We start from the raw sequence: 22080 nt of genomic DNA on the forward strand, positions 1-22080 counted from the left end.
CTGATGATTGGGAATACCTGGTTTAAAAAGCGAGATATACATAAGTATACTTATGTAAGTAGGAGAGATGGCCAGAGAGCGTTATTGGATTACGTGTTAATTGACAGGCGTGCGAAAGAGAGACTTTTGGATGTTAATGTGCTGAGAGGTGCAACTGGAGGGTTGTCTGATCATTATCTTGTGGAGGCTAAGGTGAAGATTAGTATGGGTTTTCAGAAAAGAGGAGTGAATGTTGGGGTGAAGAAGGTGGTGAGAATAAGTGAGCTTGGGAAGGAGACCTGTGTGGGGAAGTACCAGGAGAGACTGTGTACAGAATGGAAAAAGGTGAGAACAATGGAAGTAAGGGGAGTGGGGGAGGAATGGGATGTATTTAGGGAATCAGTGATGGATTGCGCAAAAGATGCTTGTGGCATGAGAAGAGTGGGAGGTGGGCTGTTTAGAAAGGGTAGTGAGTGGTGGGATGAAGAAGTAAGAGTATTAGTGAAAGAGAAGAGAGAGGCATTTGGACGATTTTTGCAGGGAAAAAATGCAATTGAGTGGGAGAAGTATAAAAGAAAGAGACAGGAGGTCAAGAGAAAGGTGCAAGAGGTGAAAAAAAGGGCAAATGAGAGTTGGGGTGAGAGACTATCAGTAAATTTTAGGGGGAATAAAAAGATGTTCTGGAAGGAGGTAAATAGGGTGCGTAAGACAAGGGAGCAAATGGGAACTTCAGTGAAGGGCGTAAATGGGGAGGTGATAACAAGTAGTGGTGATGTGAGAAGGAGATGGAATGAGTATTTTGAAGGTTTGTTGAATGTGTCTGATGACAGAGTGGCAGATATAGGGTGTTTTGGTCGAGGTGGTGTGCAAAGTGAGAGGGTTAGGGAAAATGATTTGGTAAACAGAGAAGAGGTAGTAAAAGCTTTGCGGAAGATGAAAGCCGGCAAGGCAGCAGGTTTGGATGGTATTGCAGTGGAATTTATTAAAAAAGGGGGGTGACTGTATTGTTGACTGGTTGGTAAGGTTATTTAATGTATGTATGACTCATGGTGAGGTGCCTGAGGATTGGCGGAATGCGTGCATAGTGCCATTGTACAAAGGCAAAGGGGATAAGAGTGAGTGCTCAAATTACAGAGGTATAAGTTTGTTGAGTATTCCTGGTAAATTATATGGGAGGGTATTGATTGAGAGGGTGAAGGCAGGTACAGAGCATCAGATTGGGGAAGAGCAGTGCGGTTTCAGAAGTGGTAGAGGATGTGTGGATCAGGTGTTTGCTTTGAAGAATGTATGTGAGAAATACTTAGAAAAGCAAATGGATTTGTATGTAGCATTTATGGATCTGGAGAAGGCATATGATAGAGTTGATAGAGATGCTCTGTGGAAGGTATTAAGAATATATGGTGTGGGAGGCAAGTTGTTAGAAGCAGTGAAAAGTTTTTATCGAGGATGTAAGGCATGTGTACGTGTAGGAAGAGAGGAAAGTGATTGGTTCTCAGTGAATGTAGGTTTGCGGCAGGGGTGTGTGATGTCTCCATGGTTGTTTAATTTGTTTATGGATGGGGTTGTTAGGGAGGTGAATGCAAGAGTCCTGGAAAGAGGGGCAAGTATGAAGTCTGTTGGGATGTAGAGAGCCTGGGAAGGAGTCAGTTGTTGTTCACTGATGATAAGCGCTGGTGGCTGGTTCAGTGAGAAACTGCAGAAGCTGGTGACTGAGTTGGTAAAGTGTGTGGAAAAGAAAGTTAAGAGTAAATTGAATAAGACAAGGTTACTAGGTACAGTAGGGTTGAGGGTCAAGTCAATTGGGAGGTAAGTTTGAATGAGAAAAACTGGAGGAAGTGAAGTGTTTAGATATCTGGGAGTGGATTTAGCATGGATGGAACCATGGAAACGGAACTGTCACAAGGTGGGGGAGGGGTGAAGGTTCTGGGAACATTCAATAATGTGTGGAAGGCGAGATTATTACCTTGAAGAGCAAAAATGGGTATGTTTGAAGGAATAGTGGTTCCAACAATGTTATATGGCTGCAAGGTATGGGCTATAGATAGGGTTGTATGGAGGAGGATGGATGTGTCAGAAATGAAAAGTTTGAGGACAAAATGTGGTGTGAGGTGGTTTGATTGAGTAAGTAAAGAAAAGGTAAGAGAGATGTGTGGTAATAAAAAGAATATGGTCGAGAAAGCAGAAGAGGATATGTTGAAATGGTTTGGACACATGGAGAGAATGAGTGAGGAAAGACTGACAAAGAAGATATATATGTCAGAGATGGAGAGAAAAAGGAGAAACGGGAGACCAAATTGGAGGTGGAAGGATGGAGCGAAAAAGATTTTGAGAGATCAGGGCCAGAACATACAGGAGAGTGAAAGGCGTGCAAAGAACAGTGATTTGGAACAATGTGCTATACTGGGGTCGACATGCTGTCAATGAACTGAACCAGGGCACGTGAAGCATCTGGGGTAAACAATGGAAAGGTCTGTGGGGCCTGGATGTGGAAAAGGAGCTGTGGTTTTGGTGCTAGAAACTGAGTGTGAACGAATGTGGCCTTAGTTTTTTCCTGGGGCTACCTCACTGGGCGGGGAGGGGTTGCTGTTTCCTGTGTGTCAGCAGGAATTGATGAAGGCAGCAAGTGCAGGTATGTACATGTGTACATATGAGTGCCTGTGTATGTTTATGTTGATATGTATATATGCGTGTATGGTGTTTATGTATGTATGTATATACATATTACTAAAGCGGATATGATGACACAACATATTCTAAACTCAATAAGAATCCCCTAGAAGCAGTTAATTCCCATTTCAGTAAAGAAATGAAGTTGTTGTTGAAAGGTAATGGTTCTCTTATCAAAAGTTTGTCATCTTTGTCCCTTCATTTGCCATATATGTATGGACTTATCAAAACACATAAACAAAATTTTCCAGCAAGACCTATAGTGAGTTCAGTAGGCTCCATCACAAATAAATTGTCAAAATGGTTAGTCTCTTTATTAAGCCCTTTAGTGGCTAAGATCTTAATTTCTAATATCATGAACAATGTAGAGTTAGTCAACAAGCTTAACAATATCAATGTTTCCTCACTTTTCACAAAAGTTCCAGTTGATGACCTTTTAGAATATCTATTTTGAAGTCTTGGATGATATTCATTTACCTGTTTCAAAGTCTGTTTTCATTGAACTGATAAAATTGTGTATAAAAGACTGTATTTCAATTCATTGGAGATTATTATGCTCAAAAATTTGGTATGGCAATGGGTAACCCTCTTTCACCTGTACTAATTAATCTTTATATGGGATTTTTTGAAACAAAATTACTAAAAGATATCTTACCTTTTCATGCAATTTGGTTTAGATATGCAGATGATGTTCTTTGTGTTTGGCCAACAAATGAAAATTTACAAATATTTCTCCCCTAACTTAACAATCTAGTACCTTCCATCAAATTTACTGTAGAAAATGAAAATAATGGTATGTTACCATTTGTAGATTGCATGATCCATAGGCAAGGAAACAAGTTTAAGTTTAGCCTTTACAGAAAACCTACCAATGTATGCTGATATATCCATTGTTACTCATCTCAACATGACAGAGTTAAATTATCATTTCAATCTATATTCTTTAGGGCATTACGTATTTGCAGTCCAGAGTATATTGATGATGAGTATGAGAAAATATGTTCTACTGGATCTAAAGTTAAAGTACCCTATATCTTTCATTGATAAATCATGTAAGTTAGCAAAGAAATAATTTTATAGAGTTGAGCCCAAACCTCCCATTGACACCAAAAATCTTTTAGTTCTCCCTTTTAATAATAATTTTACTTTACTTCCCATGGTGCTTAAATCCTTTAATGTAAATGTTGCCTTCAGCAACAATAATACTATAAAGAATATCTTCATCAGGAATTCACCAAAAAATTCTCCTGGGTGCATCTATAAAGTGCCATGTAGAAATTGTGATAAGTTTTATGTTAGGCAGACTGGTAAGGATCTTTCTGTTAGACTTAAACAAAATAAATACAGTATAAGAACAGGACAAAAATCAAATGCCTTGTTTTATAACATTAAAAATTATGATCATTGTACTGACTGGAGTACTGCCATTTCAGTTATTAACTCTTAATCTATTACCACAAGAAATATCATTGAACATTCTATTATCAAATACACAAAGAATTATTTATTTTGCTTTGTCGCTGTCTCCTGCGTTAGCAAGGTAGCGCAAGGAAACAGACGAAAGAATGGCCCAACCCACCCACATACACATGTATATACATACACGTCCACACACAGACATATACATATATACACATGTACATAATTCATAGTCTGCCTTTATTCATTCCCATCGCCACCTCGCCACACATGGAATAACAACCCCCTCCCCCTTCATGAGTGCGAGGTAGCACTAGGAAAAGACAACAAAGGCCACATTCATTCACACTCAGACTCTAGCTGTCATGCAATAATGCCCGAAACCATAGCTCCCTTTCCACATCCAGGCCCCACAGAACTTTCCATGGTTTACCCCAGACGCTTCACATGCCCTGATTCAATCCATTGACAGCAGGTCGACCCCGGTATACCACATCGATCCAATTCACTCTATTCCTTGCCCTCCTTTCACCCTCCTGCATGTTCAGGCCCCAATTGCTCAAAATCTTTTTCACTCCATCTTTCCACCTCCAATTTGGTCTCCCACTTCTCCTCGTTCCCTCCACCTCCAACACATATATCCTCTTGGTCAATCTTGCCTCACTCATTCTCTCCATGTGCCCAAACCATTTCAAAACACTCTCTTCTGCTCTCTCAACCACGCTCTTCTTATTTCCATACATCTCTCTTACCCTTACATTACTTACTCGATCAAACCACCTCACACCACATATTGTCCTCAAACATCTCATTTCCAGCACATCCACCCTCCTGCGCACAACTCTATCCATAGCCCACGCCTCGCAACCATACAACATTGTTGGAACCACTATTCCTTCAAACATACCCATTTTCGCTTTCCGAGATAATGTTCTCAACTTCCACACATTCTTCAAGGCTCCCAGGACTTTTGCCCTCTCCCCCACCCTATGATTCACTTCCACTTCCATGGTTCCATCCGCTGCCAGATCCACTCCCAGATATCTAAAACACTTTACTTCCTCCAGTTTTTCTCCATTCAAACTTACCTCCCAATTGACTTGACCCTCAACCCTACTGTACCTAATAACCTTGCTCTTATTCACATTTACTCTCAACTTTCTTCTTTCACACACTTTACCACACACTTTACATATATATATATATATATATATATGTATATATATATATATATATATATATGTATATATATGTATTTATATGTATATATGTATATATATATATATATTTTTTTTTATTTGTGTGAATAAATTGTACATTTCCTTTTCCATAGCCAGAGGTTGAACCATTATGTGACATTCATTTTTTTCATTCATTTCAAGCTAAAAGTTTGTTTCTAAATTGTTTCTTACATTTTTCATATGTATATATATGTATGTGTGTGTGTGTGTGGGTATGTGCGTATGTGTGTGTATGTGTGTGTGTGTGTATATGTATATATATATGTATATTATCCCTGGGGATAGGGGTGAAAGAATACTTCCCACGTATTCCTCGCGTGTCGTAGAAAGCGACTAGAGGGGACGGGAGCGGGGGGCCGGAAATCCTCCCCTCCTTGTATTAACTTTCTAAAATGGGAAACAGAAGAAGGAGTCACGCGGGGAGTGATCATCCTCCTCGAAGGCTCAGAGTGGGGTGCCTAAATGTGTGTGGATGTAACCAAGATGTGAAAAAAGGAGAGATAGGTAGTATGTTTGAGGAAAGGAACCTGGATGTTTTGGCTCTGAGTGAAACGAAGCTCAAGGGTAAAGGGGAAGAGTGGTTTGGAAATGTCTGGGGAGTGAAGTCAGGGGTTAGTGAGAGGACAAGAGCAAGGGAAGGAGTAGCAATACTCCTTAAACAGGAGTTGTGGGAGTATGTGATAGAATGTAAGAAAGTAAATTCTCGATTAATATGGGTAAAATTGAAAGTTGATGGAGAGAGGTGGGTGATTATTGGTGCATATGCACCTGGGCATGAGAAGAAAGATCATGAGAGGCAAGTGTTTTGGGAGCAGCTGAATGAGTGTGTTAGCGGTTTTGATGCACGAGACCGGGTTATAGTGATGGGTGATTTGAATGCAAAGGTGAGTAATGTGGCAGTTGAGGGAATAATTGGTATGCATGGGGTGTTCAGTGTTGTAAATGGAAATGGTGAAGAGCTTGTAGATTTATGTGCTGAAAAAGGACTGATGATTGGGAATACCTGGTTTAAAAAGCGAGATATACATAAGTATACTTATGTAAGTAGGAGAGATGGCCAGAGAGCGTTATTGGATTACGTGTTAATTGACAGGCGTGCGAAAGAGAGACTTTTGGATGTTAATGTGCTGAGAGGTGCAACTGGAGGGTTGTCTGATCATTATCTTGTGGAGGCTAAGGTGAAGATTAGTATGGGTTTTCAGAAAAGAGGAGTGAATGTTGGGGTGAAGAAGGTGGTGAGAATAAGTGAGCTTGGGAAGGAGACCTGTGTGGGGAAGTACCAGGAGAGACTGTGTACAGAATGGAAAAAGGTGAGAACAATGGAAGTAAGGGGAGTGGGGGAGGAATGGGATGTATTTAGGGAATCAGTGATGGATTGCGCAAAAGATGCTTGTGGCATGAGAAGAGTGGGAGGTGGGCTGTTTAGAAAGGGTAGTGAGTGGTGGGATGAAGAAGTAAGAGTATTAGTGAAAGAGAAGAGAGAGGCATTTGGACGATTTTTGCAGGGAAAAAATGCAATTGAGTGGGAGAAGTATAAAAGAAAGAGACAGGAGGTCAAGAGAAAGGTGCAAGAGGTGAAAAAAAGGGCAAATGAGAGTTGGGGTGAGAGACTATCAGTAAATTTTAGGGGGAATAAAAAGATGTTCTGGAAGGAGGTAAATAGGGTGCGTAAGACAAGGGAGCAAATGGGAACTTCAGTGAAGGGCGTAAATGGGGAGGTGATAACAAGTAGTGGTGATGTGAGAAGGAGATGGAATGAGTATTTTGAAGGTTTGTTGAATGTGTCTGATGACAGAGTGGCAGATATAGGGTGTTTTGGTCGAGGTGGTGTGCAAAGTGAGAGGGTTAGGGAAAATGATTTGGTAAACAGAGAAGAGGTAGTAAAAGCTTTGCGGAAGATGAAAGCCGGCAAGGCAGCAGGTTTGGATGGTATTGCAGTGGAATTTATTAAAAAAGGGGGTGACTGTATTGTTGACTGGTTGGTAAGGTTATTTAATGTATGTATGACTCATGGTGAGGTGCCTGAGGATTGGCGGAATGCGTGCATAGTGCCATTGTACAAAGGCAAAGGGGATAAGAGTGAGTGCTCAAATTACAGAGGTATAAGTTTGTTGAGTATTCCTGGTAAATTATATGGGAGGGTATTGATTGAGAGGGTGAAGGCAGGTACAGAGCATCAGATTGGGGAAGAGCAGTGCGGTTTCAGAAGTGGTAGAGGATGTGTGGATCAGGTGTTTGCTTTGAAGAATGTATGTGAGAAATACTTAGAAAAGCAAATGGATTTGTATGTAGCATTTATGGATCTGGAGAAGGCATATGATAGAGTTGATAGAGATGCTCTGTGGAAGGTATTAAGAATATATGGTGTGGGAGGCAAGTTGTTAGAAGCAGTGAAAAGTTTTTATCGAGGATGTAAGGCATGTGTACGTGTAGGAAGAGAGGAAAGTGATTGGTTCTCAGTGAATGTAGGTTTGCGGCAGGGGTGTGTGATGTCTCCATGGTTGTTTAATTTGTTTATGGATGGGGTTGTTAGGGAGGTGAATGCAAGAGTCCTGGAAAGAGGGGCAAGTATGAAGTCTGTTGGGGATGAGAGAGCCTGGGAAGTGAGTCAGTTGTTGTTCGCTGATGATACAGCGCTGGTGGCTGATTCATGTGAGAAACTGCAGAAGCTGGTGACTGAGTTTGGTAAAGTGTGTGGAAGAAGAAAGTTAAGAGTAAATGTGAATAAGAGCAAGGTTATTAGGTACAGTAGGGTTGAGGGTCAAGTCAATTGGGAGGTAAGTTTGAATGGAGAAAAACTGGAGGAAGTGAAGTGTTTTAGATATCTGGGAGTGGATCTGTCAGCGGATGGAACCATGGAAGCGGAAGTGGATCATAGGGTGGGGGAGGGGGCGAAAATTTTGGGAGCCTTGAAAAATGTGTGGAAGTCGAGAACATTATCTCGGAAAGCAAAAATGGGTATGTTTGAAGGAATAGTGGTTCCAACAATGTTGTATGGTTGCGAGGCGTGGGCTATGGATAGAGTTGTGCGCAGGAGGATGGATGTGCTGGAAATGAGATGTTTGAGGACAATGTGTGGTGTGAGGTGGTTTGATCGAGTAAGTAACGTAAGGGTAAGAGAGATGTGTGGAAATAAAAAGAGCGTGGTTGAGAGAGCAGAAGAGGGTGTTTTGAAATGGTTTGGGCACATGGAGAGAATGAGTGAGGAAAGATTGACCAAGAGGATATATGTGTCGGAGGTGTTGGGAACGAGGAGAAGAGGGAGACCAAATTGGAGGTGGAAAGATGGAGTGAAAAAGATTTTGTGTGATCGGGGCCTGAACATGCAGGAGGGTGTAAGGAGGGCAAGGAATAGAGTGAATTGGAGCGATGTGGTATACAGGGGTTGATGTGCTGTCAGTGGAGTGAATCAAGGCATGTGAGGCGTCTGGGGTGGACCATGGAAAGCTGTGTAGGTATGTATACACGTGTGTGGACATGTGTATGTACATGTGTATGGGGGGGGGGGGTGGGGCCATTTCTTTCGTCTGTTTCCTTGCGCTACCTCGCAGACGCGGGAGACAGCGACAAAGTATAAAAAAAAAAAAAAAAAAAAAAAAAAAAAAAAAAAAAAAAATATATATATATATATATATATATATATATATATATATATATATATATATATATTATCCCTGGGGATAGGGGATTAAGAATACTTCCCACGTATTCCCTGCGTGTCGTAGAAGGCGACTAAAAGGGGAGGGAGCGGGGGGCTGGAAATCCTCCCCTCTCGGTTTTTTTTTTTTTTTTTCAATTTTCCAAAAGAAGGAACAGAGAATTGGGCCAGGTGAGGGTATTCCCTCAAAGGCCCAGTCCTCTGTTCTTAACGCTACCTCGCTAATGCGGGAAATGGCGAATAGTTTGAAAGAAAGAAAAAAGATATATATATATATATAAATATATATATTCCTCACATTATCATTATATCTCCTTCCTTTCATTATTCGGATCATTGAATTTGTATAACAAAGAAATTTTTCACTGTATAACATGAAGAAATCATCTAAAATTTTGAACACTTCTATCAGATCGCCTCTGAGTCTGCACTTTATAGAGAGAATAACTTTAGGTTTTTGAGTCTTTCCTCATAGGGCTTACTTCTGAGTAAAGGAAATCCTCTGGTTGCTCTTTTCTGAATTCATTCAAGTTTCTCTTCTTCTTAGATTATGTTTGGTGATTAGAAATGAATAGCACACTCCAAATGAGGTCTAACCAGGGCATGGTAAAGGGTGACTATATTTTGAAGTTTATATTTCTTGCTGGTGTTGCTTTGTAAAAGGTATTAAGAACATGGAGTGTGGCTGGAAAGCTGCTAGAAACAGAGAATTTTTATCAAGGGTGTATGGCTTGTGTACGAGTGGGAAGAGAGGAGAGTGAATGATTCCAAGTGAAAATTGGACTGTGGCAGAAGTGTGTGATGTCACCATGGATGTTCTATTTGTTTATGAATGGGGTGGTGAGGGGGAGGGGTAAATAAGAGTCTTAGAGGAAAGGGCGAGTATATAAGCTGTGAGGGATGAAAAGGCCTGGGAAGTGTCAGTTTTTGTTTCCTGACAATGATACAGCACTGGCAGATTTGAGTCAGGAACTGCAGAAGTTGGTGATTAAGTTTGGAAGAGTGTGTGAAAGGAAAATGTTGAGTCACTATGAATAAAAGCAAGGTTATCAAGTTCAGCATGGTTGAGGGAAATGTTAGCTGGGGTGTGAGTTTGAATGGAATAACACTGGAGGATGTGAAGTGTTTAGATACCTGGGAGTGGACATGACAGTAAATGGAACTAAGGAAGCGGAACAGGGTCACGAGGTGCAAGAGGGGATGAAGGTTCTGGGAGCACTGAAAAATGCTTTTTATCCAGGAAGGCAAAAATGGGTATGTCTGAAGGAATAGTAGTCCCAAAAATATCATATGGATGCAAGGTATGGGGTAAAGATAAGGCTGTGTGGAGGATGGTGGATGTGTTGAAAATGAAATGTTTGAGGACAATATGTGGTGCGAGGTGATTTGATAGAGTTGGTAAAGAAAGGTTAATGAAGATATGGCAATAAAAAGAGTGTGGTTAAGATCTTGAGCAATAGAAGGTGTGTTGAAATGGTTTGAAAACAGGGAAAGAATAAGAGATGAGAGGGTGACAGAGGATATATGTGTCAAAAGTCCAGGGAACAAGGAGAATGGAGAGACCAAATTGGAGATGGAAGGAGAAACTGAAAAAAATTTTGAGTGATCGGGCCCAAACATGAAGGAGGGTGAAAGGCATACATGGGATGAAGTGAACTGGAACAATGTGGTATACTTGGACTGACACACTGTCAATGGAATCAACCATGGCATGTGAAGCATCCAGGGTAAACCATGAAAATGTCTGTGGGGCCTGGTTGTGGATGGATGTGAGTAGATGTGGCCTTTATATGCCTGTTCCTGGCACTACCTCACTAATGTGAGAAACAGCAATCGAATATGAAAAAAGTATGAATTTCAAACTATGAAACCTAACTTTTTATTAGCTTTATTGTATAAACCTTGGCAATGCTTACCACATCAAAGGTCATTACTAACAATCAATTTAAGGCCCTTTTCTTTAACTTCTTACAAAGGTTTATCAAGCATTTTGTATTCAGTATCTACACAGCCCACAAATAAAGCAGGCATGAGCAGGCCCACAGCAATTATAATGAGGCAAATCACTTCATCCCTCCTAAGATGGTGCTGCTGTCAGCCAGTGAAGTTGGCACCCTCCAGCTAGCAGTGACAAGTACGCGAAGAGCAGGAATACCAAATGAGCCAGTCTCACTAGCAGTTTAGCTGCTGTAGAAGGATGTAAAGCCTTCTTGTACTCCCCATTTCAGACATGGATTTTTGTTGTTTTCTTCCTTTCCATACCTCTACCACATACTATGGTAAGAAATACCTTACAAGCAAAAAAAAATAGCTTCTATAGTTGCACTTTACATGAGATAAGCCACTTAAGGAAATTTCTGATATTACTGGTATGATCTTGAAATCAGTACAACAAAGGGTGAAGAAATCTAACGGTAGCAGCTTAATGATCAAAAAAGAGCTTCTTTCCCTCAAGGAAAACATATGCCAAACCATAATGAAATCCATACCATGAAACTGATGAGCTCAGTCCCAGGCCTGCTGCAACTCACAACCTATATATCTAGTCAAGATGGACCTGAATAATACCAGCATATGTCTTCAAGTGATGCTAAAGTTATAAGAATAGACATGAACACCATTAACACCTTCAGAATGACCCTGTGTATACTGGCCTACATTGTCGAACATAATCAAACAAAAGTCTGTGGTGTGGATGAACAGGAAAGCTTATCAGCGTCTGAAATCATCTAGTCATTGCCTTCAAGTTCAGATCAAAAATCAAATTTTTTTGTTAGTCATACTTAGTTTTGGAAGCAGCCAAACAATCTTGATACCATCCAATTACTGATGAATTTCATTCATCTAGTGTGAGATTTTAGTGTACTCTTGACATTAATGTACTCAATTCAATTCATTCTTTATATTACTGAATTCATTCAATCAATACCAATAAAGGTACCCAGGCATGTAACTAAACTTACATGATGTTACAGTCTAGTGTTCACAATGCAAAGTTTATACAAACAAAATTTTTCTTACCAAAATTCACACATATGGTTTCAGCAATACTAATCAATATTTCTTCATGATATATGGTACATATGAATGACATTCAGTGAAATGAAAAATTATAAGTTAACATTTGGCAAGGAATCATTTGAAACATTATTAATTCCGTAGTGCGACAGCTACTGTATGTGCTGTCTGGCATCCCCTGCCAACCTTAGTACATTATAAAGAAAAAAAGCTTGTATTCAATCTTAACTTTCATTTTCAGAAGTAACTTCTAATTGGGTAAATGTTACCTGTAGTCTTAATAAGTGAATAACTTGTTCATGCAATAAAAACATGCATGAGTTTCTGATAGGCTAACTGTGTTCTGAATGTGACCAAGCCATATGACTTAAAACCAAGTTTAGGGTAATGTGATATCATAATTTCAATGCATCTCACAATTTGTGAGTGTTGGATTACCAAAATATCTTACACTAACAAAGAATGTGAAAAAGAAAAGCAGATTCAATCATCTGAAAATATTAGGACTTATATCTAAAGTCAATCCTAAGACCTTTCTTAATATTAGTAAATCTCTATCCTTAGCACTATACTCGTACATCTCATCCACCACCAATATTTCTTCAGTAACCCTAATAAATATATATTAGTACCAGGTATTGGTATCATATTTTGTGATGTATTTTCTGATCATATACATTTCTAGATGTATGCACTGGACGTTTTTGCTCATTTTTAAGATATTTTTGTATACACCAAAGAATTTTGTATTTAATGCATATTTCTAATAGAAAACTGCAGATACTGTATATCACAAACATATCAAACACAGATATGTCCAGCTTTATGAATATAGTTCTATGAATTTTCTGTATCAAATCCATAACTGCAAACTAAAACTAATATGTATACCAAGAACAATATCTTTTGGTAGCAAATTCAAAATCTATCAATAAAGCAGTGCACAATGGGGACTGAACTGCACCACAGTACTAACCATAGCCATGCATCAAATCAAGCTGAGAGGTTTCATAACATATTCATTAACTCAACATCCTTATCGTTTACCTTACTAAATTCCTAAAAGGCATATTTGGAAACATTCAAAAAAAGTAGTTCCGAAGAAGGATAACAGCAATTTTTCAATATATTCGTAATCAGATATCAAATGAAAAACTTCCGTCAAGTGGCCTATATTGATCTAGTAAGGACCTAAATGAGAGAACTGATCATACCTTAAAAACACATCAAATCCTTTTACTAATACGATGAATAACATGTAAAACAGTCCATGGTGGTCAAAAACTTGTTGAGGATTCATCTCATAAGATAAATCTTATCTTTCTCACTTTATAAGCATTTCACTTAGAGCTTACAAAATAGTTTGATGATGAAAAGCTTGTTTTTCCAACATCGACAGGTTACCAACCAACTATTCCTAGGACAACAGAATCATAACTACCTTGACCCTTATTTGCTTCTTCTTTATCCATACGGAAGTTTCGAAGACCACCCCCTAAAGCTTTCTTTTTGGAGATATTTCCATTTATATTACTGCTGCGGTTGGCAGTGGCACCTTCCCCTCCGTCTTCCATATTGAAAAAAATGTGCCCAAAGCTCTTTAGGTTTTCTGGAAAAATAATGAAACAAAAATTACAAAAAGGTTTAGAAACGTACCGTAAAATAAATTCAGCTCCTTACTGCTTCTATTTAAGGTGAGGCACACACTAAGGTAGCTAAAAGCTAAAAGGCAGCCTTTGTTCCATTTGACCAATGTAGCTTGTCATTCCTCAAGATAAGGAAAAACGTAATCCTGGTCCCTTACACGATCATGACTAACTCTGCAAAGACCACAGCAACCAAAACCCTTTCAACTATGCCAGTCTCCGAGTCCAAATCAATGTTTCAATAACTTCTCGAGTAATGTGTAGCCCTGAAACATCCACTTCCTTTTGAGAGTAGACTTAAAAACATAAAAAAGGGAATAAAATCCTCCTTAGGCAATGAATATACATCACACACAAGATCACGTCTTCCTTTGTTCACAATGGCAGTGTAATACATCTCTATCCAAAAACTAGTTTCCCCACGCTGGGAAGGCTGGTGGACACAGAATCCTATCACTTTTCTTGTTGTGTTACACTGTGATACAGAACAGCCAACACTGAATAATCTTGAACTCTGATTTTGTTTGGATGCAGAGAAAATAAGCCACCTTTAATTTAAAGCAAACAGGAAGTACGACAAAAATAAGGATCTACATATACCAATAGGTGAAGTATGCCAGATTGACTTAGGGAAGACTAAGTAAAGATAATATCTCTAAAATTTTACTAAAAAGTCCAAATCGCAAAACTACTAATCATTCTTGATTTCTTAAATATTTACCAAGAGTAGCTTGCTGCATTGGAAAACTGTATCTTAGTTCTTTGACACTCTGAATAGGAACCATCCATACAACAAAATATGAAAGGTAACACTGCAAATTAAAATTACCATGCTTTAAAACAACTGTACAGAAAGAATGTGCAATATATCATAGCAATCAGGGATGGACTCTTGATCTAAGCAGGAAAAAAGGATTCTCTCTCAAAATAATAATAGTAATAATAATAATAATAATAATAATAATGTAAGGCATGTGTACGTGTAGGAAGAGAGGAAAGTGATTGGTTCTCAGTGAATGTAGGTTTGCGGCAGGGGTGTGTGATGTCTCCATGGTTGTTTAATTTGTTTATGGATGGGGTTGTTAGGGAGGTAAATGCAAGAGTTTTGGAAAGAGGGGCAAGTATGAAGTCTGTTGGGGATGAGAGAGCTTGGGAATTGAGTCAGTTGTTGTTCGCTGATGATACAGCGCTGGTGGCTGATTCATGTGAGAAACTGCAGAAGCTGGTGACTGAGTTTGGTAAAGTGTGTGGAAGAAGAAAGTTAAGAGTAAGTGTGAATAAGAGCAAGGTTATTAGGTACAGTAGGGTTGAGGGTCAAGTCAATTGGGAGGTGAGTTTGAATGGAGAAAAACTGGAGGAAGTGAAGTGTTTTAGATATCTGGGAGTGGATCTGGCAGCGGATGGAACCATGGAAGCGGAAGTGGATCATAGGGTGGGGGAGGGGGCGAAAATTCTGGGAGCCTTGAAGAATGTGTGGAAGTCGAGAACATTATCTCGGAAAGCAAAAATGGGTATGTTTGAAGGAATAGTGGTTCCAACAATGTTGTATGGTTGCGAGGCGTGGGCTATGGATAGAGTTGTGCGCAGGAGGATGGATGTGCTGGAAATGAGATGTTTGAGGACAATGTGTGGTGTGAGGTGGTTTGATCGAGTGAGTAACGTAAGGGTAAGAGAGATGTGTGGAAATAAAAAGAGCATGGTTGAGAGAGCAGAAGAGGGTGTTTTGAAGTGGTTTGGGCACATGGAGAGAATGAGTGAGGAAAGATTGACCAAGAGGATATATGTGTCGGAGGTGGAGGGAACGAGGAGAAGAGGGAGACCAAATTGGAGGTGGAAAGATGGAGTGAAAAAGATTTTGTGTGATTGGGGCCTGAATATGCAGGAGGGTGAAAGGAGGGCAAGGAATAGAGTGAATTGGATCGATGTGGTATACCGGGGTTGACGTGCTGTCAATGGATTGAATCAAGGCATGTGAAGCGTCTGGGGTAAACCATGGAAAGCTGTGTAGGTATGTATATTTGCATGTGTGGATGTATGTATATACATGTGTATGGGGGGGGGGGGGGGGTTGGGCCATTTCTTTCGTCTGTTTCCTTGCGCTACCTCGCAAACGCGGGAGACAGCGACAAAGTATAATAAAAAATAATAAATGAATAATAATAATAATAATATCTCTGAGGATAGGGGAGAAAGAATACTTCCCATGCATTCCTCATGTGTCGTAGAAGGTGATTAAAGGGGACGGGACCAGGGGGCTACAAACCCTCTCCTCCTTGTATTGTAACTTTCTAAAAGGGGAAACAGAAGAAGTCACACGGGGAGTGCTCATCCTCCTCGAAGGCTCAGATTGGGGTGTCAAAATGTGTGTGGATGTAACCAAGATGAGAAAAAAGGAGAGACAGGTAGTATGTTTGAGGAAAGGAACCTGGATGCTTTGGCTCGGAGTGAAATGAAGCTCAAGGGTAAAAAGGGTAAAGGGGAAGAGTGGTTTGGGAATGTCTTGGGAGTGAAGTCAGGGGTTAGTGAGAGGACGAGAGCAAGGGAAGGAGTAACACTAATCCTGAAACAGGAGTGGTGGGAGTATGTGAGAGAGTGTAAGAAAGTAAACTCTAGATTGATATGGGTAAAACTGAAAGTGGATGGAGAGAGATGAGTGATCATTGGTGCACATGCACCTGGGCATGAGAAGAAAGATCATGAGAGGCAAGTGTTTTGGGAGCAGCTGAGTGAGTGTGTTAGTAGTTTTGATGTATGAGACCGGGTTATAGTGATAGGTAATTTGAATGCAAAGGTGAGTAATGTGGCAGTTGAGGGAATAATTGGTGTACATGGGGTGTTCAGTGTTGTAAATGGAAATGGTGAAGAGCTTGTAGATTTATGTGCTGAAAAAGGACTGGTGATTGGGAATACCTGGTTTAAAAAGAGAGATATACATAAGTATACGTATGTAAGTAGGAGAGATGGCCATAGAGCGTTATTGGATTATGTGTTAATTGATAGGCATGCGAAAGAGAGACTTTTAGATGTTAATGTGCTGAGAGGTGCAACTGGAAGGATGTCTGGGATGTATTTAGGGAAGGAGTGATGGCTTGTGCAAAAGATGCTTGTGGCATGAGAAGCGTGGGAGGTGGGCAGATTAGAAAGGGTAGTGAGTGGTGGGATGAAGAAGTAAGATTATTAGTGAAAGAGAAGAGAGAGGCATTTCAACGATTTTTGCAGGGAAAAAATGCAAATGACTGGGAGATGTATAAAAGAAAGAGGCCGGAGGTCAAAAGATAGGTGCAAGAGGTGAAAAAGAGGGCAAATGAGAGTTGGGGTGAGAGAGTATCATTAAATTTTAGGAAGAATAAAGGAGGTATATAAAGTGCGTAAGACAAAGAACAAATGGGAACACCAGTGAAGGGGGCTAATTGGGAGGTGATAACAAGTAGTGGTGATGTGAGAAGGAGATGGAGTGAGTATTTTGAAGGTTTGTTTAATGTGTTCGATGATAAAGTGGCAGATATAGGGTGTTTTGGTTGAGGTGGTGTGCAAAACGAGAGGGTTAGGGACTATGATTTGGTAAACAGAGAAGAGGTAGTAAAAGCTTTGCGTTAGGTGAAAGCCGGCAAGGCAGCAGGTTTGGATGATATTGCAGTGGAATTTATTAAAAACTGGGGTGACTGTATTGGTGACTGGTTGGTAAGGTTATTTGATGTATGTATGACTCATGGTGAGGTGCCTGAGGATTGGCGGAATGCTTGCATAGTGCCATTGTACAAAGGCAAAGGGGATAAAAGTGAGTGCTCAAATTACAGAGGTATAAGTTTATTGAGTATTCCTGGGAAATTATATGGGAGGGTATTGATTGAGAGGGTGAAGGCATGTACAGAGCATCAGATTGGGGAAGAGCAGTGTGGTTTCAGACGTGGTTGAGGATATGTGGATCAGGTGTGCTTTGAAGAATGTATGTGAGAAATACTTAGAAAAGCAAATGGATTTGTATGTAGCATTTATGGATCTGGAAAAGGCATATGATAGAGTTGATAGAGATGCATTGTGGAAGGTATCAAGAATATATGGTGTGGGAGGCAAGTTATTAGAAGCAGTGAAAAGTTTTTATCAAGGATGTGAGGCATGTGTACGTGTAGGGAGAGAGGAAAGTGATTAGTTCTCAGTGAATGTTGGTTTGCGGCAGGGGTTAGTGATGTCTCCATGGTTGTTTAATTTGTTTATGGATGGGGTTGTAAGGGAGGTGAATGCAAGAGTTTTGGAAAGGGGGCGAGTATGCAGTCTGTTGTGGATGAGAGGGCTTGGCAAGTAAGTCAGTAGTTGTTCGCTGATGATACAGCGCTGGTGGCTGATTCGGGTGAGAAACTGCAGAAAATGGTGACTGAGTTTCGTAAAGTGTGTGAAAGAAGAAAGCTGAGAGTAAATGTGAATAAGAGCAAGGTTATTAGGTACAGTAGGGTTGAGGGACAAGTCAACTGGGAGGTAAGTTTGAATGGAGAAAAACTGGAGGAAGTGAAGTGTTTTAGATATCTGGGAGTGGATTTGGCAGCAGATGGAACCATGGGAGTGGAAGTGAATCATAGGGTGGGGGAGAAGGCGAAAGTTCTGGGAGCGTTGAAGAATGTGTGGAATTCGAGAACATTATCTTGGAAAGCAAAAGTGGGTATGTTTGAAGGAATAGTGGTTCCAACAGTGATATATGGTTGCGAGGCATGGGCTATAGAGTTGTGCGAAGGAAGGCTGATGTGATGGAAATGAGATGTTTGAAGACAATATGTGGTGTGAGGTAGTTTGATCAAGTAAGTAATGAAAGGGTGAGAGAGATGTGTAGGAGTAAAAAGAGTGTGGTTGAGAGAGCAGAAGAGGGTGTTTGGAAATGGTTTGGTCATATGGAGAGAATGAGAGGAAAAATTGACAAAGAGGATATATGTGTCAGAGGTGGAGGGAATGACAAGAAGTGGGAGATCAAATTGGAAATGGAAAGACAGATTGAAAAAGATTTTGAGTGATCAGGGCCTGAACATGTAGGAGGGTGAAAGGCGTGCAAGGAACAGAGTGAATTGGAACGATGTGGTATACCTGGGTCGACATGCTGTCAATGGATTGAACCAGGGCATGTGAAGCGTCTGGGGTAAACCATGGAAAGTTCTGTGGGGCCTGGATGTGGAAAAGGAGCTGTGGTTTCGGTGCATTATACATGACAGCTAGAGAATGAGTGTGAACGTATGTGGCCTTTGTTGTCTTTTCCTAGCACTACCTCGCGCACATGAGGGGGGGAGGGGGTCGTTATTTCATGTGTGGCAGGGTGGCAACGGGAATGAATAAGGGCAGACAGTATGAATTATGTACATGAGTAAAAATGTAAATGTCGATGTGTGTATATATTTGTATACGTTGAGATGTATAGGTATGTATATGTGTGTGTGTGTGGACATGTATGTATATACATGTGTATGTGGGTGGGTTGGGCCATTCTTTCGTCTGTTTCCTTGTGCTACCTTGCTAATGCGGGAGACAGCGACAAAGTATAATAAACAAAAATAATAATAATATAATAATAATAACAGACTAATTATGCATCATTACTTAAAAACATTGGTTTACTTGGCACAATCATCTAAAGGGAAGGTGCAACAATGACAAAAAAACTCATTCATAAAAAGGAATATATTAATAAAAAATGTCCTGGTACTTAAATGGCTGACATCTTAAATTCACCCTCAACAGGAGAGCCAGATATCTCATCATACTGACAATATGCAGTAAATACAAAAAAAAAATTGAGAAATAAAAAGCATTCTCTGCATGCAGCTAAAAAATCTAAGCAACCACCTATACACAAACATGCATTAATTCTTGCTGCAAAACAGGTATCGCAGTGTGATCTCATATACATACTTAGATACAAGCTTTTTTTCCTTTTTCCTATGGTTATCACATTATGTTAACTTTAAGGCTTGCAAAAAATCTATGAAGATCTGAAAGAGATGATATCATAAGAAACATAAAAAATCCGATACCACTAGGTATCTCTAGCATTTTGCATCTGTACCAAAGAGATGTGAAAATATGAAAATGTATGACAACATATTCTTTGTAAATTTGGATTTTCCTGAGGTGAGCGCCATGCGCAAGCCCTGCCTTTTGGCAAAATGGTAGGAGCAACAGACAGAAGCAGTAGGTAGGAACATTAGGCAGGAGCATTAGGTAGAAACATAAGGTAGAAGATGTAGAGAGGAACATTTGGCTGGAGCATTAGGTAGAAAGAAGTAGTTCACTGGATCATTAGGCATACACATTAGGTAAAAGTGGTCAGTAAGGACAATGGATAGCAGCCTCTGGAAACTATGCACTAGAGTTACCCTCTGCCAGTGGCCTGATTAGGGTGAGGCACTACAGGCTTCAAAGTGGCACTGGAGTTCACCAGTTATGGAGATTCTTTTGCCATGCCTACTCCCTTGAGGAAGTTCCTGGAGGTAATAGACATCAGAGATATAGCGAGATATATAACATGTAGTGAGAATTCAAATGGGCTGCATTCAGTGATAGTGGTCATGCCTACGGTGAGATGGAACTTAATTTAATTCATTTCCATTTTAGGACAACTGGAGTATGATCTTTCATACATTTGCACAAGATGTCACTACAGTCTTATCAATATCATATTGAGATTATCTGTTCTCACTCAAAATCTTCTTAATAAAGCTTAAGGGGACAGCCTCTACTCACAATTATCTAATACAATATTTTGGCAAAATGACAGGAACAGCAGAACACTTACCGCACTTCTTGGTTGATGAGTAACACTATTCCTCTCACAGCAACATCAAATTGTCTTTAGTTATTCCATGCATGTTTCTTATTTCTCCTGGTAATATACATAATAGCCATTTAATCTTCTTTGCTTGGTTCGCATTAACTTGTCTGATATATATTTAGCACATTCCATTGTATTCTTGCAAACTTAATAACTCTGTATTTTCCTTGTTAAGATTTCAGGTTCAACATGGCTTCATTTTCACCTGCAATTCGCTGCCAAACATAGATTATCATAAACCTTTCTCTCCTTCCTTGGCTATAAAATTCCATTTTTCCAGCCTTTCATGGTAGCTCATGTGTTCCATTTCTTTGATTCTACCTGTAAAGTGCTTATGAATTCTCTCTAATTTGTTTTTTCCATTTGTTTGACTGGTAACTATAAGATACATGCATAATTATACACTTAACATTTTCATCAAGTGTTCCATCTTTTGCTGTGAAATTAATGAGTATCATACCACTCTTTCCTTGACTCAATTGTGCTATCACCTCAAAGTGTTGTCTGAAATCTACTTTCTCATCTTTGATGACATCTAAATCTCTTATATTTGTTTCACTTTCTATTGCTCTTAAAATTCTCAACATATTTCATGTCTTTTGGCTTCCTTTAAAAAATTCATCAGACTACTCACATTAACATAATTGCAAAACATTTGTCTATTACTTTTATTCTTTCTACTGTTATCACAGCTACTTGATTGTGATTCCTCTGCTTTTGTCATTCTGTTAGTAAACATTCCATGGTAATATTGCAGTCACAAATGTCAAGTTGAGGCAGATCTAATCCCCATTTAAGTGACTATGGGTCAACACAGTATGACCAATCCTCAGCTGACAAGGAATTCATTTCAAAATCATGAGTCCTGTTGAAGGAGGAATGCCATCCTTCAACACCTTTCTTCATTCTCTGTAGGGCTTTCAAGTTCCATCTAGTTTGTCATTTAAATCTAAAAGTAATATATTCTGTAAAATCAATGTGAGGTATAAATCTAGTTTACAGATTACTGACTACCAAATATAGCAGCCACAGCACCAGCTTCTGCAATTTCATTACGCCTAGCACTACAATGTCAAGTACACTAGAAGAATTCTATAGTTTTATACCATGAGTGGATTCTTAAAATGCAATCCTGAAATCTTTGAACTATGGGATGTGCTGGAACATGGTAAGGATTACAGTGGATGCTGAAAATAATCTTTTTTTATTTTCTTATAGACTCCTCAATTACTTAAAGTGCCGTAAATAAAGAAATTTTCTCAGTGCTTTTGTGCAAACTGAGAGGGTTAGGGAAAATGATTTGGTAAACAGAGAAGAGGTAGTAAAGGCTTTGCGGAAGATGAAAGCTGGCAAGGCAGCGGGTTTGGATGATATTGCAGTGGAATCTATTAAAAATGGGGGTGACTGTATTGTTGAGCTGGTTGGTAAGGTTATCTAATGTTTCTATGACTCATATTGAGGTGCCAGAGGATTGGCAGAATGCTTGCATAGTGCCATTGTACAAAGGCAAAGGGGATAAAAGTGAGTGCTCAAATTACAGAGGTATAAGTTTGTTAAGCATTCCTGGGAAACTATATGGGAGGGTATTGATTGAGAGGGTGAAAGCATGTACAGAGCATCAGATTGGGGAAGAGCAATGTGGCT

At 39.7% G+C, this 22080-nt stretch overlaps 1 protein-coding gene across 5 annotated transcripts in view; it reads right to left on the reverse strand.

The window, feature by feature from the left end:
- LOC139745716 (SWI/SNF-related matrix-associated actin-dependent regulator of chromatin subfamily A containing DEAD/H box 1 homolog) overlaps positions 1 to 22080 on the reverse strand; it is a 249393-nt gene that overhangs the window by 221266 nt on the left and 6047 nt on the right. For 4 of the 5 annotated variants that reach the window (XM_071656185.1, XM_071656206.1, XM_071656196.1 and 1 more), the window contains exon 2: positions 13424 to 13591. The exons of the other annotated variant lie outside the window; for it this stretch is intronic. In XM_071656185.1, coding sequence (XP_071512286.1) covers positions 13424 to 13556 — 133 coding nt within the window. In that variant the 5' untranslated portion in view covers positions 13557 to 13591. The remainder of the gene's footprint in view (positions 1 to 13423; positions 13592 to 22080) is intronic. 5 annotated transcript variants of the gene reach the window in all.

This window comes from Panulirus ornatus, chromosome 4, assembly GCF_036320965.1.
Source record: "Panulirus ornatus isolate Po-2019 chromosome 4, ASM3632096v1, whole genome shotgun sequence".
Taxonomy (NCBI): domain Eukaryota; kingdom Metazoa; phylum Arthropoda; class Malacostraca; order Decapoda; family Palinuridae; genus Panulirus; species Panulirus ornatus.